The following is a 13,260-nucleotide window of genomic DNA, read 5'->3' on the forward strand; positions in this document are numbered from 1 at the left end:
AAAGAGAAAGTTTTTTTTAAACAAAAATATATAGTTTTAAACTATAAATACTCTGATAATGTTAGATAAAAAGTATTGCAAAGATATTTCTATATTACTCTCAGTTATTCAGGAATATTCTGAGCTGTGTCACTATTGTTTAAAAATATTTCAAGGCCCAATCCATTGAATATTAAAATTTTATGCGATTTTTATTTAACGATCATTAGTTTTTTGGATTCTCAGAGGATACGCTCGATGGTGCACTGACGCACTCCTGCAGCGGTGCGACAGATACGCACCCTGCGGACCACATTGCCATTGTTTCCATTCCTGTTTCTACGCCTACGAATCACACGAATGCGCACCCTGCGACGCCTGCCGCGCTTAGTGGTTGAGGCTGAGGTGGGGGCAACGGTTGTTGTTGTGGTGGTGGTATCAGTGGGTGAAGCGGGATCGGTAGGAGAAGACGGATCAGTTGGAGAAGTAGGATTGGTGGGTGTGGTAGGAGAGGTAGGATCAGTGGGCGAAGTCGAATCAGTGGGTGAAGTTGGATCTGTTGGAGTAGTAGGATCGGCTGGAGTAGTAGGATCGGCTGGAGTAGTTGGATCATCCACAGCGCAGGCAGTCGCAATGAGAGCCACCAGGCCCAGAAGCAGGGTGAGTTTGGAACACATTTTGGAGCTATGTCACTGTGATCACTATAAATCTTCTGATTCTGGGTTGCCCTTTTATAGGCGGAATCCAAAGTCATGAGTTTGCTAGAACTCTTCTGTAGAATGTAAAGACAGGTGTCGTCGTGCTGATAGAGCAAACAATATTATAGACAAATAGAAGGGCCGATCTTTTGATTGAAGAGCTTACACCATTTGGTGTGTTGTGTGCCTAGTATTTATTGTCTAAACAATAGGTTAGCAAATTCCAGGCAATGGGACAAATATGGGTTGAATAACCGCCTTCTTTATTAGGCAGTACATAAACTATAAACTAATAAAAATCGAGTCCTATTCGCCTTTCCAACCTGAGTCAATATTGAAAGTTTAAACTCAACTCATAAAGGTTGAGTTGAGAAAGGTATCACAATTTAAGGGAATCTTTTGGCTAGACCCTTTAATTCTTGGTTAGCAGTTGAGTCGTTTTAGCCTTGTAGATAGGGTATGTCCATCTATTCGTCAATCTATTTTTCTTTGCCTACAAGTTCAAGATATTATTAAAAAAAAATAATAAAAAAAATATACACTCAAAACTTTTATCCTATATTTTAGAAACATCGCCGGAAAACTATAAATTTTGTTATACAATTAAAAAAAGTATCCATGAATTTATGGGAACTCACCATAAAATACAATTTTTAAATGTAATTTTTTGTATTTATTTATTTTTTTTGTTTGGCTTTGCTTAGTCTCTTTCGTAATTTCAGGGCAAATTGCACTTGTTTTTCTGATTAATTTTTTATAAAAACCATGGCAAGTTCGCCTTAAAAATCTCATGGCGTAAAATCTCCAATATCTTTAATTAATATGTGCTAAAATTAACTCACTTTGTTCATAAATCAAGAAAAATGTCTCTTAAAATAGATAAACAAATTTCTTATAGTCCTCAAACTAAATGTAAGAAAAATAAAAGATTACTTCAGACTCCATATCATTTTTTTAATTTCTGATAGCTTTTAATTTAAAATGTCATAAAAATAAGGTGCTCATTAAGATAAGGCTCAATTATTTGAATGCTCCTAAATAGCCCACCCAATAAAATACTTAACTCTTAATTGCAGTATTCCTTTTTTATTTCCTTATCAATGGTTTTCGGGACTCCCAAGAGTATCTTAGAAGATGCGCTCGATCCTGCGCTCACGGAATCCACCTTCACGGAATCCTCCCTCGCGGAATCTGCGACCGCCAAAGTTTACCTCGCGGATCCTACGACCACGGTTGAACCTCCTGCGCCCCCAGCGATTGCCATTGTTTCTGCGCCTACGGATCCAACGCCTGCGAATCCTGCGACGACGGTTCCTCGTGGTGGTCGTGGCAACTGTGGTGGGGGCAACGGTCGTTGTCGTGGCAGCAGCAGCGGCATCGGTGGGCGAAGTGGGTGCAGTTGGTGAGGTCGGCGAAGTTGGTGAAGTAGGAGAAGTTGGTGAGGTGGGAGAAGTTGGTGAAGTGGGAGAAGTAGGCGAAGTGGGTGAAGAAGGATCAGTGGGCGAAGTCGGAGATGTTGGCGAAGTTGGAGAGGTTGGAGAAGTGGGATCATCCACAGCGTAGGCAGCTGCAATGAGAGCCACCAGGCCCAGGAGCAGGGTGAGTTTGGAACACATCTTGGAGCTGTGTCACTGAATCACTATGAATCTTCTGATTTGGTCTTGGCTTTTTATAGATGGAATGCAAAGCTCTTTTAAGTCTCCTATGTATTTGCTTGAACTCTTCTTTTGTGTGTAAAGACAGTTGTCGCGCTTTTAGAACAAACACAAATAGAAGAACTGGTGGAAAAATTTGTGCTGGGTATACGTACATATATAGAACTTATAGATTTGTTCTATTCATTTCTATTTATTTGGATACACTCGCCAGTTTGCAAACACAGACTTCTTAGTTATCAGTAGCTGCGGCTTTTGTTTAATCATTTTGGGCATTGTTTAAAAATTGGTTTTGTTATTGTTTACATTTGTCTTTTTTAAATTTGTGGCTATAACTACTTTTTCAAATAATTATTAATAGAAAATCCCCGAGAATATAAAGAATTATTAGAAAGAAAGATATTAAATAGGGTTTTATTTAGGAATTTTACAAATAGAAATGAAGTTGCTGATGAATAAATAATAAAAAATAAATAAAAAGTTATATCAAGAGCCCCTTAAATTTTCTGAAAATTCTTTCTTATTCAACAGCACATTTTATAAGCAATATTACCTTAAAAAAGAGAACATCTTCTTAATAAAAATATAAGAAAATTGCTTTTAATTGGTTCATCATACCTTAACGACACAACTCCAAGCATTTACACCCTATAATTGCAGTCACTCCTTAATAAATATTTTCATATGCACATATCTACATACTCACATCACGTATCCCCGAGCATATTCACAATTTGCCATGAGTTGGCAAAAATTTATCGCTTATGGCATCAACAACTGTTGCCCACATATATAAATTTGTGCTGTGCTATATTTATCAGACGACGCCGCATGACGCTCATTATTTTTCAGCCCACGCTCCAAAGCTTTCCTCCAGGGCTTTCCTTTTTTTTCCCAGACTCACCACTCAGGCACAACCCTTGGAAGCGCCCTTGGGCCAGGGCAGGGCACATTTTGTGCCGGAATATAATGAAAATGAGAGAATATATACAAAAACATTTTGTGTTAAATATTTTACATATTTTACATGCATATTGCTGAAAAACTTGCCCAACATCCTTTGTCTTGTTGCACGTGGAAACTTTGATTTTTCCTTTTTTTTTTAGGGCAAGTTTTCGTTTGGGTTTTCCTTGAAGGCACTGGGAAAATGTAAATATATATATTTATATATATATTTTTACAAGTAAACTGAAAAAATTTCTTAGATTTTATTATGACAAGAAGAAATGTAAGTTTTTAGGTAATAAGTATTTATTATATGTTTATTATTCCCTAAGGGTATCTTTATTTTATTCTCTGTGTACCTTCCAGTTTTCAGGCCATCTGTTTGTGATTTCCTAAATTCAAATTGTCAACAGTTTTTAAGCGTTTGGCCCAATTGTGTCTTTTATGGGTCTCATGCCTCAATGACAAGGCTGAAGACTTGGCCAAGAAAAACGAAATTAAGGCTTAGAGAGGGAAGAGGTTTTTCAGAGCACAACTTGCTGCAAAGTCATGTATGGATCTGGGACTACTTGGCAGCCCGAAGCTGCTTTTTGCGTCTTGATTTCATGTCAAGACATTTACAAATTATGCCTGGCCCGAAGGTTCACACTTGTTGGTCTGCTCAGTAACTTCAGCTGCTCAGCTGCTCGACGGTTTTCTCGGTTTTTTGGCAAATCGATGGCTGCAGTTTTTCATTTTGGTCTGAATGTCTGGACCAAAATAACAAACAGTTCAAACAGTTCAAATGTCAGACAAGCAAATTGAGTGACAATGATGCGGTCGATGCCTGGACTTGAGTTTGTTTTTAGTTTATTGTGTCGATTATTTATATAAGAGATTTACTGTATTTATTGCTGAATTAGCTTTACAATTCAAGACCAAGCTACAGTCGATATATATTTTTAAATTATTTTAAATGTCTTCTACATTATAATACCTTTTTTCGAAGGAATTAACTTATATATCTGTTACATCCCAACAACGAAACTTTTCATGCCAAAAGTACACCAGTCAAGACTACTTGTGGATGCAATTACTCCATGCCAAGTGCTCTTAGGATCTCGTAATCTGCCAATTGCATGGTTAACATATTCAGAAACTACAACTACACACTGCCAACCCATCGACCCCGCCTCGAGTCAGTCAACAATCGGGGCCAAGTGGCTGTGGCTCCGCTCCTCCATTCAAACTGCAATCATCCGCCCAGGAACACATGATGGCAATTTGCCCGACATAACAAGGATGGTGGAAATGAGGCGGATTTTCGCAAGGGTTTAGGGGGAGGCGTAACTAGTCGCTTATTACCCCGTTCATTAATTTCCCTTGCAAATGTTTTGGTCAACTGGGCTCGAAAACGCCATCAAGCCATCAACACCGCCAGCCAAATTGGGTTAATTGCCATTGTGTAGGACATTTAGCCATTTTGTGCAATGAACCCCCCCCCCCCCCCCTTGCACTCTTGTTGCAGGATATTTAATAATAAAAATCGCACACCATAAAACGCAGCAATTTGCATAAACTTACATACATCGTCTTGTCTGGAAGCTGTAAAAACAAATACCCTGGCAAATTGGTGAATTTATATCAGTCTTTCCCAAAACAAAACGAAAGAAAAGGGTGAACACGTCTCAAGTTATGGCATTTTTATGAACTCGGTCTCGCAATTACTGCAAGTTTGAGTTTTATTGGGGGCTCAGTGCTGAGACAAGCTCATCCTTCATGTGTGGGCCTGATTCATGGCCATAGTTAGAATGTCTGTCTGTCTGTCTGTGTGCCTGAGCCTCGTTCCTTAACCCTTAAGGCCCCTAAGCCCATCGCTAAGTGCCTGTCTATGATGTCTGCTCGCGACTGCCAATATGTTTGTTTCAACGGAAAGCAAGTTTATGTGTCCCGGGATCAATGAGGCATTGGACAGGCGTAGAAATTTTCCCCCAAGCTCGCTTAATACTCAAAGGAATGCTGCCAACGACCTTGAGGTGGGCTGGGCCCTAGGTTCGGGGCTAGCAACTATGCCTGAAATAGACTGAAGACGAATGTTTCTTGGGGGTTTTGTTTTCTAGGGATCAAGTGATTTATGGCAGGCAACTTAATAGAAAAATTATTGGAAAGAACTTGTACTAGTTTATGAAAAGATTTATAACTTATAAAACATATAAAATATATGCTTAAACAGGTCTTAAAACCTTTTATCAATTTTTGAAATTAAATAAAAAATAGGCACCTTATGGAATCCACCATTTGTGTTTAGACAAAACCATTTGTTTGAAATTCTCGGCTGGCAGTAGCCCTCTATTGATGTTTGCTTAGCAAACAAGCCCTGAAAAATATGGCATCTTCATAACACTTGCCACTAATAATACACAAAATGTTGACAAAGACAAAGACAACACTCATATGAATACTCGTACACAATATTGTGTGTGCACACATTTTTTCCGCCTCAGGCTCACTCGACTCCAAATCTGTTTATGCAGAACATTTTCCATTAAATATAAATCTTTTTCTGTTTGCCTTTCGAGTAAAACATGCCTTGAGCCAGCTCGAGAGCAGTGTTGACCTATATAGGTTTTTGTTTTCACTTGTTGTTGCCAAGCTCCGTCAAGTTGGTCGATGCTGGTGCACTTTTTGCCAACGTCCTTTGACTGATTTGCTTACATATTTGATGCCAGGCGCAAAAAGCAGCAAAAGCAGCAGCACCAGCATCAAATCCCGTTATGCATGTCACAGGCTGACTGCCTGACTGCCGGAATGGCAGGACACATTGTCCAACAACACAATACAGTTACCCAGACAATGCCGAGTAATATGTATGAACTAGAAGCATAGAACGCTCACATGCGACAGGATTTGACTCTATTTCCAGACAGGACCCCCCGAGGGCCAATGTCTAGTCCCCCTGAATCGTTCAAAGCTGATTTCATTTCAATATTTTCATGGATTAATGTCAGCCCTTTGGGCCCAAGCAATGGCTGTAATGGAAGCTGACGGAATGAGATTTATTAAATATTTTCCCTACTGCATTTCACTTCAGAAATTAGTTGTTTAATTGGCCTTTCATTCAAGACGCCATAAGTCATCTTTGTCTGACTCATTTGTATATAATTACCTCTGTGGTTCGTTCTTAATTGAGCTTGGCAGGTGCAGCAAATAAATTGCTAAATTAAAGCCATATCATATTTCAAAGTTGTCTTGTTTATATGAAAACCTTATTAACACAAATTAAAATGAATATATTGAGCAACTATAAATTCTAGAAATTTATTAAAGATTTCAAGCCTTCCAACTTAATTTAATTTGAGCCTATTCACATTTCCGCCTAAACAAACACACACAAAATAACTCCACTGACACTGACAGCTATCAAAAAAGGTTTTGCCAGGAATATATGACAGGACTCTATAAATAAACAAAAGTTAATGTTATGCCTGTTGCTAAGACAATATATATATTGGGGAACCTTTTAGCCTTAGCCGTACTCAAACTCCAGCATCCTGAAAATTCTTTGCTCATTAAGTATGCCTGCCTGGCTGCCAAAAAAAAAATAAATAAATAAGGAAGGGAGCAGGATAAAGGCAACCACTTTCCACTTCCTTTTGCGACCTCTTCTCATGCCTTATGCAGGCTCCCTTTTATCGTTTTAATTTTTCCTTTTGGCCCCTCATGAATCTATATAAAATGTTTAGAGCCGCACCCTCAAAATCCCCAGTCCTTATCTCTATTTGCATGGCATCTTCCTTTTCCGATAATGTAATTTGTTGGCTCCTCTAAAAGGAGGCTTTGCGCAAATTGATTTGTGAATAAGTTGCTTTCTATTGATTTTAATCAATGAGTAAAGCAAACTCCAAGCCCCAGCACATGGCAAATTATTTGATTATTATACAAGTCAATCCCGGACACTTGGCCACCAATTCAAATTAAAGTTTGTCCCCAGTCAAAGTAAACTGCCAAATGGAGCGTATCATTTGAATGTTTTTATGGTGTCTCCCAGTCTGTGATTCCCTATGTACGTGGGTAAGCTTTTCCTGGAAGTCACACCATGACCTTAAAGATAGTTGCTGTTTTTATGCACTAATATGGTGGGTTAAAAATCAGATAAAAGTATTAAAAAACAAACTTTAAAAGCACGATTTTATATGTTTACTGCAATTATTTCCTATAAACTTTGAAGTAATAGATTCTTAAACTATTTCCACCAGTTTCAAATAATTTAAAAGAAAATTGAAGGACCCTTTTTCATAATATTATTTAATAATATATTCTTAGTAACTAAATTCTGTAAATATTCCTAGTGAATGCCTTATATTTTCAGGTATCTCCCTATATTTAATTAACCTTCAAAAAACCATAGTTTTAACTCTAAAAAATAGTTTCAATATTTCCCAAAATACCTTTACAAAAATTCCAAGTTCCGCCCTTTCTGTAAGAGCATCGGGACACCGTCTTGCTTAAAAGTAATTTCCGGTTGGCGGAAAAGCAAAATCAACAAAATCACCATAAAAAAGGGCATAACGGGCAAAAATGGAAAATAAATGGAAGGGGACTGCTGGGGTATGGAAAAGTCAGCAACGCAGCTGCAAAAAGGGAAGCCAACTGGAGGAGGCTAAAAAAAAAAAAAGAAAAGGGGGCGACAAAAAACAGCCGAAATTGAAATGCAAAAAGCAAGGAAAACAAAACGTTTAGATAACCGCAAAGAGCAACAATGATAGCAACAACCAAAATGGCGGGCAGGCGACAAAAATGGCGCACAGACCGGAAATAGACAAGCGGAATCTCCACTCCATCTTCCAGTGTCCATAATGGCGGCTTAACTGCGGCATGTATGTGTCTGTGTGTTTGTGTAGTTTTCCATGTGGCAAGTTCATTGCATATAAAAATAAATATATTTTTATTTTACTTTATTTTATTTGATTTTATGCTGCTGCTCTTTTGCCTTTCTACTTCTTGAAATTTATGCAAAAGCCAATGGCCAAAAACATACATGCTTATGTAGGGTATAGGTAGGGTGTGTGTGTGTGCCTGTGTGCCTCTCTGTGAACTGTAACTTTGATTATTGTGCTGAGCTGGGATTTTTCTGGCTGCCCTGTTTCCATTCAGGGTTCATGCATCTGTGGCAAATTTAATGCAAAGTGATATGTGAAGACGTTCTCCTGCCTTTCTCCATCGGCCACATTTGCGTAATTTGAATGGCATTTTAATGCAGGAAAAGCCGGGCAAAGGAAAAAAGAAAAACAGAGCATCGACAGGATTTGATATGGAATTAAACGAAGAGCAAGCTTATTTTGGTTTTGATATGTGCCAGTTCTCTCTGAGATTTCTTAAAAGGCAATGACTTTGGTTGAGGTTTTAAATGCAGTATTTACATTATATTTACAAATAATTTGATTTGTTAAAAAACATTTAAGACCATATAGAATATATATACAAACTCCTCTCTTATATTTCTTCCCTCTAAAAAGCTTTAGTTTTTCCCATTGCACCTTTTGCAAGTTGCATGCAAGTCAATCATTTAAACAATTATTGAAGAAACAACAGAAATCATTGCAACCAGAAAATTGGAAATCGAAACTCGACAGCAATAAAATATCATAAAAATCCACAAACACCAAAACGTGCAGGAAAAGCGGCAAATAATGAAAGGCGAACGTGAGGGAACACATGGAAACATTTGGTAAAAAGGTTGGACAGCCCTCCGAATCGCTGGAATCTGGTAAATTAAGCATTTTATTAGCACCACTTGGCCGGTCGGGCCTTCATATATAGGTATATCATATACATATATCCAGACCCCTTCACTCGTAGCATGTGTGAAATATCAGCAGCCAATTTATGATGCCTGTGTGGCGCTGACTTTTGTTTACTAAATACCATGGCTTTAGCCGCTCTCGCAGCAAACGAAATTAAATTTAATGGGCAAAGCGATGCCATAGTGCCAGTAACTTGGCCAACAAGAAAAGGTTCGTTTAGCAATGTGTCTAAATCAAATTAACGTTGACTGGCTAGCCCGAGGCGAGAGTGGAGCCGGATTTCAAGGCTGGAATGTATAAATTCGCATAAATTCTTTTAATTCCAACAAGCTGTGACAGCTTAAGCTAGGGGAAAAAATTGAGAATATTTTGCTTACAAAAGGAAACTGTAAAAAATGTACAATGAAATTAGAAATGTCAACATTCTCTTTTTTAATTAAGTAAATATACATTTTGGCAAGACAATTTGAATTGTTTTCTATTTAAATTTGAGACGTTTCTTATTCAAATTGAATATAAGACTGGCATTAAAGACTTTTCTGGCAAAAAACTAAGCACTTTGATTGTCTATTAACCCCGAGAAACATTTGTTAGCCACCGAATCAATCAGTTTCGAAGACAACGGGCTGGCTGAGTAGTAACTAAACTATAAATAATATGTACAAAATATGGCCAGCCATGCCCAGTTTTCCTTTTTTCCTCAGCTCTCCCTATTCTTCCAGCTAAAAGCTGGAATCATAAATCAAAGTTAATGGACAGCGATTAATTTGTGCCTCCCTCTGACCAAGAACAAAAACTGTATACATTTATATTCTTAAATGCTGGGCCGCAAATTAGTTAAATTAAAGTCGGAAGGCACAGAAAAAAAACCTTTAATATACGTTAGTTTGTTTAAAAATGTAAGTACAATTTTACAATTGTAAGTATAAGTAAAGTATAAGTAAAATTTTACAAAATCTGGATTCGTCCTTTAAAAATCTCATATTCCCGTTTCATTCTTTGATTTTTTAAATATTATAAGAAAGAAACTCCTTTAATATATATAATTTTTTTCTGTGCAAAAACTCCTCGTTAACTAAGTTTAACACAAAGCGGAAAACAAACTCGTCTATCACACACGCTTGGTCAAAGATCAGGGGAATAACCTGGGTGACAGACAGGTGGCTCAGGTGTGAAGAGAGGGAGACTCCAGGTTAAGAGAGAGAGAGTAAGAGTCGTAATTTCTCCCTAAGCACCGTAGACTGTCAGTCAGTCAGTCATTACCGAGACCCAAAAGTAGGCAACACTTTCACGCCCATCCCCATGATGATGATGGATGAGGGCTGCCGTTTCCATGTATATTTTGGCGAGGCAGGGGATCTATTTTGGCTGGGCTTGGTGTAATTCATAACGCGTACATGTGTTGCCAAAAGTACAAGGGGCGAAGTGGAAAGCATTTAGTTAAAGACACAAATTAATTTTACTTCAATGGAGGGTCCCCGTCAACGAATTAATTATGCTAAGCACTTTTATAGAAGGGGAAGTCCGAAAATAAATGCAAGCTTTTAGATCTGACAAAGTAGTAACGAGCTTGATTGAAAGTGGGTTAGAAATAAACCATAAAATATATATTTCTAGAATAATTTTCACAATTTAAAATTTGTTTGTACCTCTCATAAATGCCTAATAGATTTCTTTCGCCTCTTAAATCATTTAATTATATTTTATTGATTATCTAATAAATCATCAACAACTTCAAACGAATCATATAATTTATTTTCGATCTATTTTTGCTGTTTATTTAAAGCCACATCAATATGATATCAAATTAGTTGTGCGTGCCGAGTGTTTGGTGAGTAAATAGAATCGGAATTCCACATGCTACACATGTTAAGCAAACACAGCTAAAAATACACAAAAAACCATAAAGCTTAATTTATTTCCAATAGATTTTGCCACGAATAATGGATATTTGTACGTGCATTTTTGTTTTTATTTGTAAAACAATTTAAACTGTTTGCTTCGAACTATGCCATGTTTGAAATTTTGATAGTAAATCAATCAAAACGGGTTGGTTTTGTTTGTGTATGCTCTTAAAAGGGAACTTTTATTTTGTATATAATTTAAGAGTGTAAATAAGGGAAAATTTGTAAAAGAACAAGGTCAAAGTCGATGTATGAATGCTCACCTTGGGACCTCATTGAAAATTTTAAAAGTGTCTCGGACGCCGAAGCATCCACTTAAAAAATTCTCAGAAAAACAGTTGACCACAGGACTCTAAAGGACAGTATCCCAGGAAGAGTTCTCCCCTTTTTTTGCTTTGTGTAGAGAGCACATGAATTGATAAAAGAAAAAGACCAGCAAATTTTAAAGCTATCAAACTTTATCTCCTCCAATTTAATCAGAGAACAGCAGAGGTATCGATGCATCACAATTGGAATTTAATAAGCACAATGAATATGCAGAGATGCACAGAGAGGAGGTGGAAAATAGTGAAAAATGTTCCGAATTGCCTCTATAAAGTTCCTGTTGGTCAAGTGGCCAATAAATGCAATCAAACGATGCCAATCTCCCTGCCACTTCTGCCCTCTGGCTCTAAGTATTCACCAGTGCAGCACTTCAGTTTTATTTCCCTTTCCCTGCTGGTCGCTCTGTCTATGTCTGCCAGTCATTTCTTTTGTTTCACCTTCGCATTATTTGCACTGAAGTGCGACCATAAAAATTCGATGTGATTTGGAGTAACGGAGCAAGCTGGAGGAGAGCAGACATAGGCAGGAACAGAGGCTGGAGGCTGAGGCAGGGAGTCTGCCTTGAAGTCCTTTGAGTGGTAATTGCAATTTTGTTGTTCGCTCACGTTCGCCTTTTGCTATGGCTTTATTTACACTTGAACTTAAAATTGTGGCACGCGCTGAACGGTCACACCATGCCACAGCCACACGCACACACTCAAAAGGCACACAACCACAGACAAAGACACGCACATGGTGAAGTAAAAAAGCCAGACAGAGAAGTTGTAATGCTTGATTTCGTTTACACGTAAGCTGATTTAACAAAAATTAATTAAAATTTATAAAATTGTTCAAGAAAGAATTGTATATATTTTAGAGAATATATTAACTATATTTTCGTACTTAATTTTTAAAGTAATTTAAACGTGTAAACCCTCATTTAACCAAACAAACTGACACGTGTTACTTATTTGCTGGCAATGTCCATTGCCATTGTCTCTCATTTTCACCCCAGTCAAGCGATTTGTAATCATAGAAACGAGACTTCAAGCACACTGACAGACAGACAGAGACTCTCACCTGAAGGAACGTACTCACCTGCACAGAAACTGAAGTTAAACTCACGAATATTGGGTGCCCCTCCCATCAATTGAAGCTGGGCAAAGATTGAAATTAAAGCCTTTGACAGACCATTGCCCATTGAGCAGACTGTCTGCACTCTTTTCTTCACTGAGTAGTTTGCCTTTTGGACGATATATCAACAGGGACCGGGACTATACAGAAAACCAATGCGGGAAATTTTTCGGAGCGACTCTTCAGCAGCGTTTACATCAATTACTTTGAGAGTTTTTTAGCCGATGGTCGGGGGGAAGGCAGGAAAATAGTAGTGACTGGAGCAGGGGGCTATTGGAGAAAGCAGTTGGAATGCTGGTTTGCCTTTTCAGCGGTCGCCAGCGCAACGCTTTTCAATTTAACAAATACGAATTCGAGGATCCGCCAAAAAAAAAAGTAGGAAAATAGAAAACCCTAAAGGAGATGGGGCTTAATATGCTGCTGGAAGGATGCCCTATAGTTTACGACTATATTTTTATTATCAGAAAAGAATTCCTTTGTTTAGATGAAACATAAGTTTATATTTTATAATTTCCTGGTAGTTTGATAGTGCATTTTCTGTTAAAATATTTAAAATATATTATTTAAAACTCTTTAATTAGCAAACCAAAGTATAACTCTATCAGAATCCCTATCGCTGCCCTAAAACAGGGTATCCTTAGTGTAACCAAAAAGTTGGGAACACGAACGAGGCCGGGTAAACAAATTCCCGCCATGTGAGAGGATGATGGCAATACGGGTAAGGGGGTGGGAAAAACCCGTGGTTGCGTGGCTTTTCTCCCCACGGAGTCAGAGGGAATTTCCCGTATTTTTCATCAACATTTTTTTTTTATTTTCTCTCTTTAGTTCACGCCACGTTGCCACGTCAAAAGGAGTCGGC

The 13,260-nt window shown here is 37.9% G+C and overlaps 2 protein-coding genes across 2 annotated transcripts; both read right to left on the reverse strand.

The window, feature by feature from the left end:
- Positions 1–221: 221 nt before the first annotated feature.
- Positions 222–673, reverse strand: LOC108080579 (integumentary mucin A.1-like). The gene has a single exon (XM_017175383.2). It carries the CDS (start codon positions 654–656, stop codon positions 222–224), a length of 435 nt encoding a protein of 144 aa, XP_017030872.1. The 5' UTR covers positions 657–673.
- A 1,058-nt stretch (positions 674–1,731) lies between these two features.
- On the reverse strand, positions 1,732–2,328 carry LOC108080578 (2-methylisoborneol synthase). The gene has a single exon (XM_017175382.2). It carries the CDS (start codon positions 2,291–2,293, stop codon positions 1,805–1,807), a length of 489 nt encoding a protein of 162 aa, XP_017030871.1. The 5' UTR covers positions 2,294–2,328; the 3' UTR covers positions 1,732–1,804.
- Between the last annotated feature and the right edge of the window lie 10,932 nt (positions 2,329–13,260).

The sequence above is a fragment of the Drosophila kikkawai genome, chromosome 3L (genome assembly GCF_030179895.1).
Source record: "Drosophila kikkawai strain 14028-0561.14 chromosome 3L, DkikHiC1v2, whole genome shotgun sequence".
Lineage (NCBI taxonomy): Eukaryota > Metazoa > Arthropoda > Insecta > Diptera > Drosophilidae > Drosophila > Drosophila kikkawai.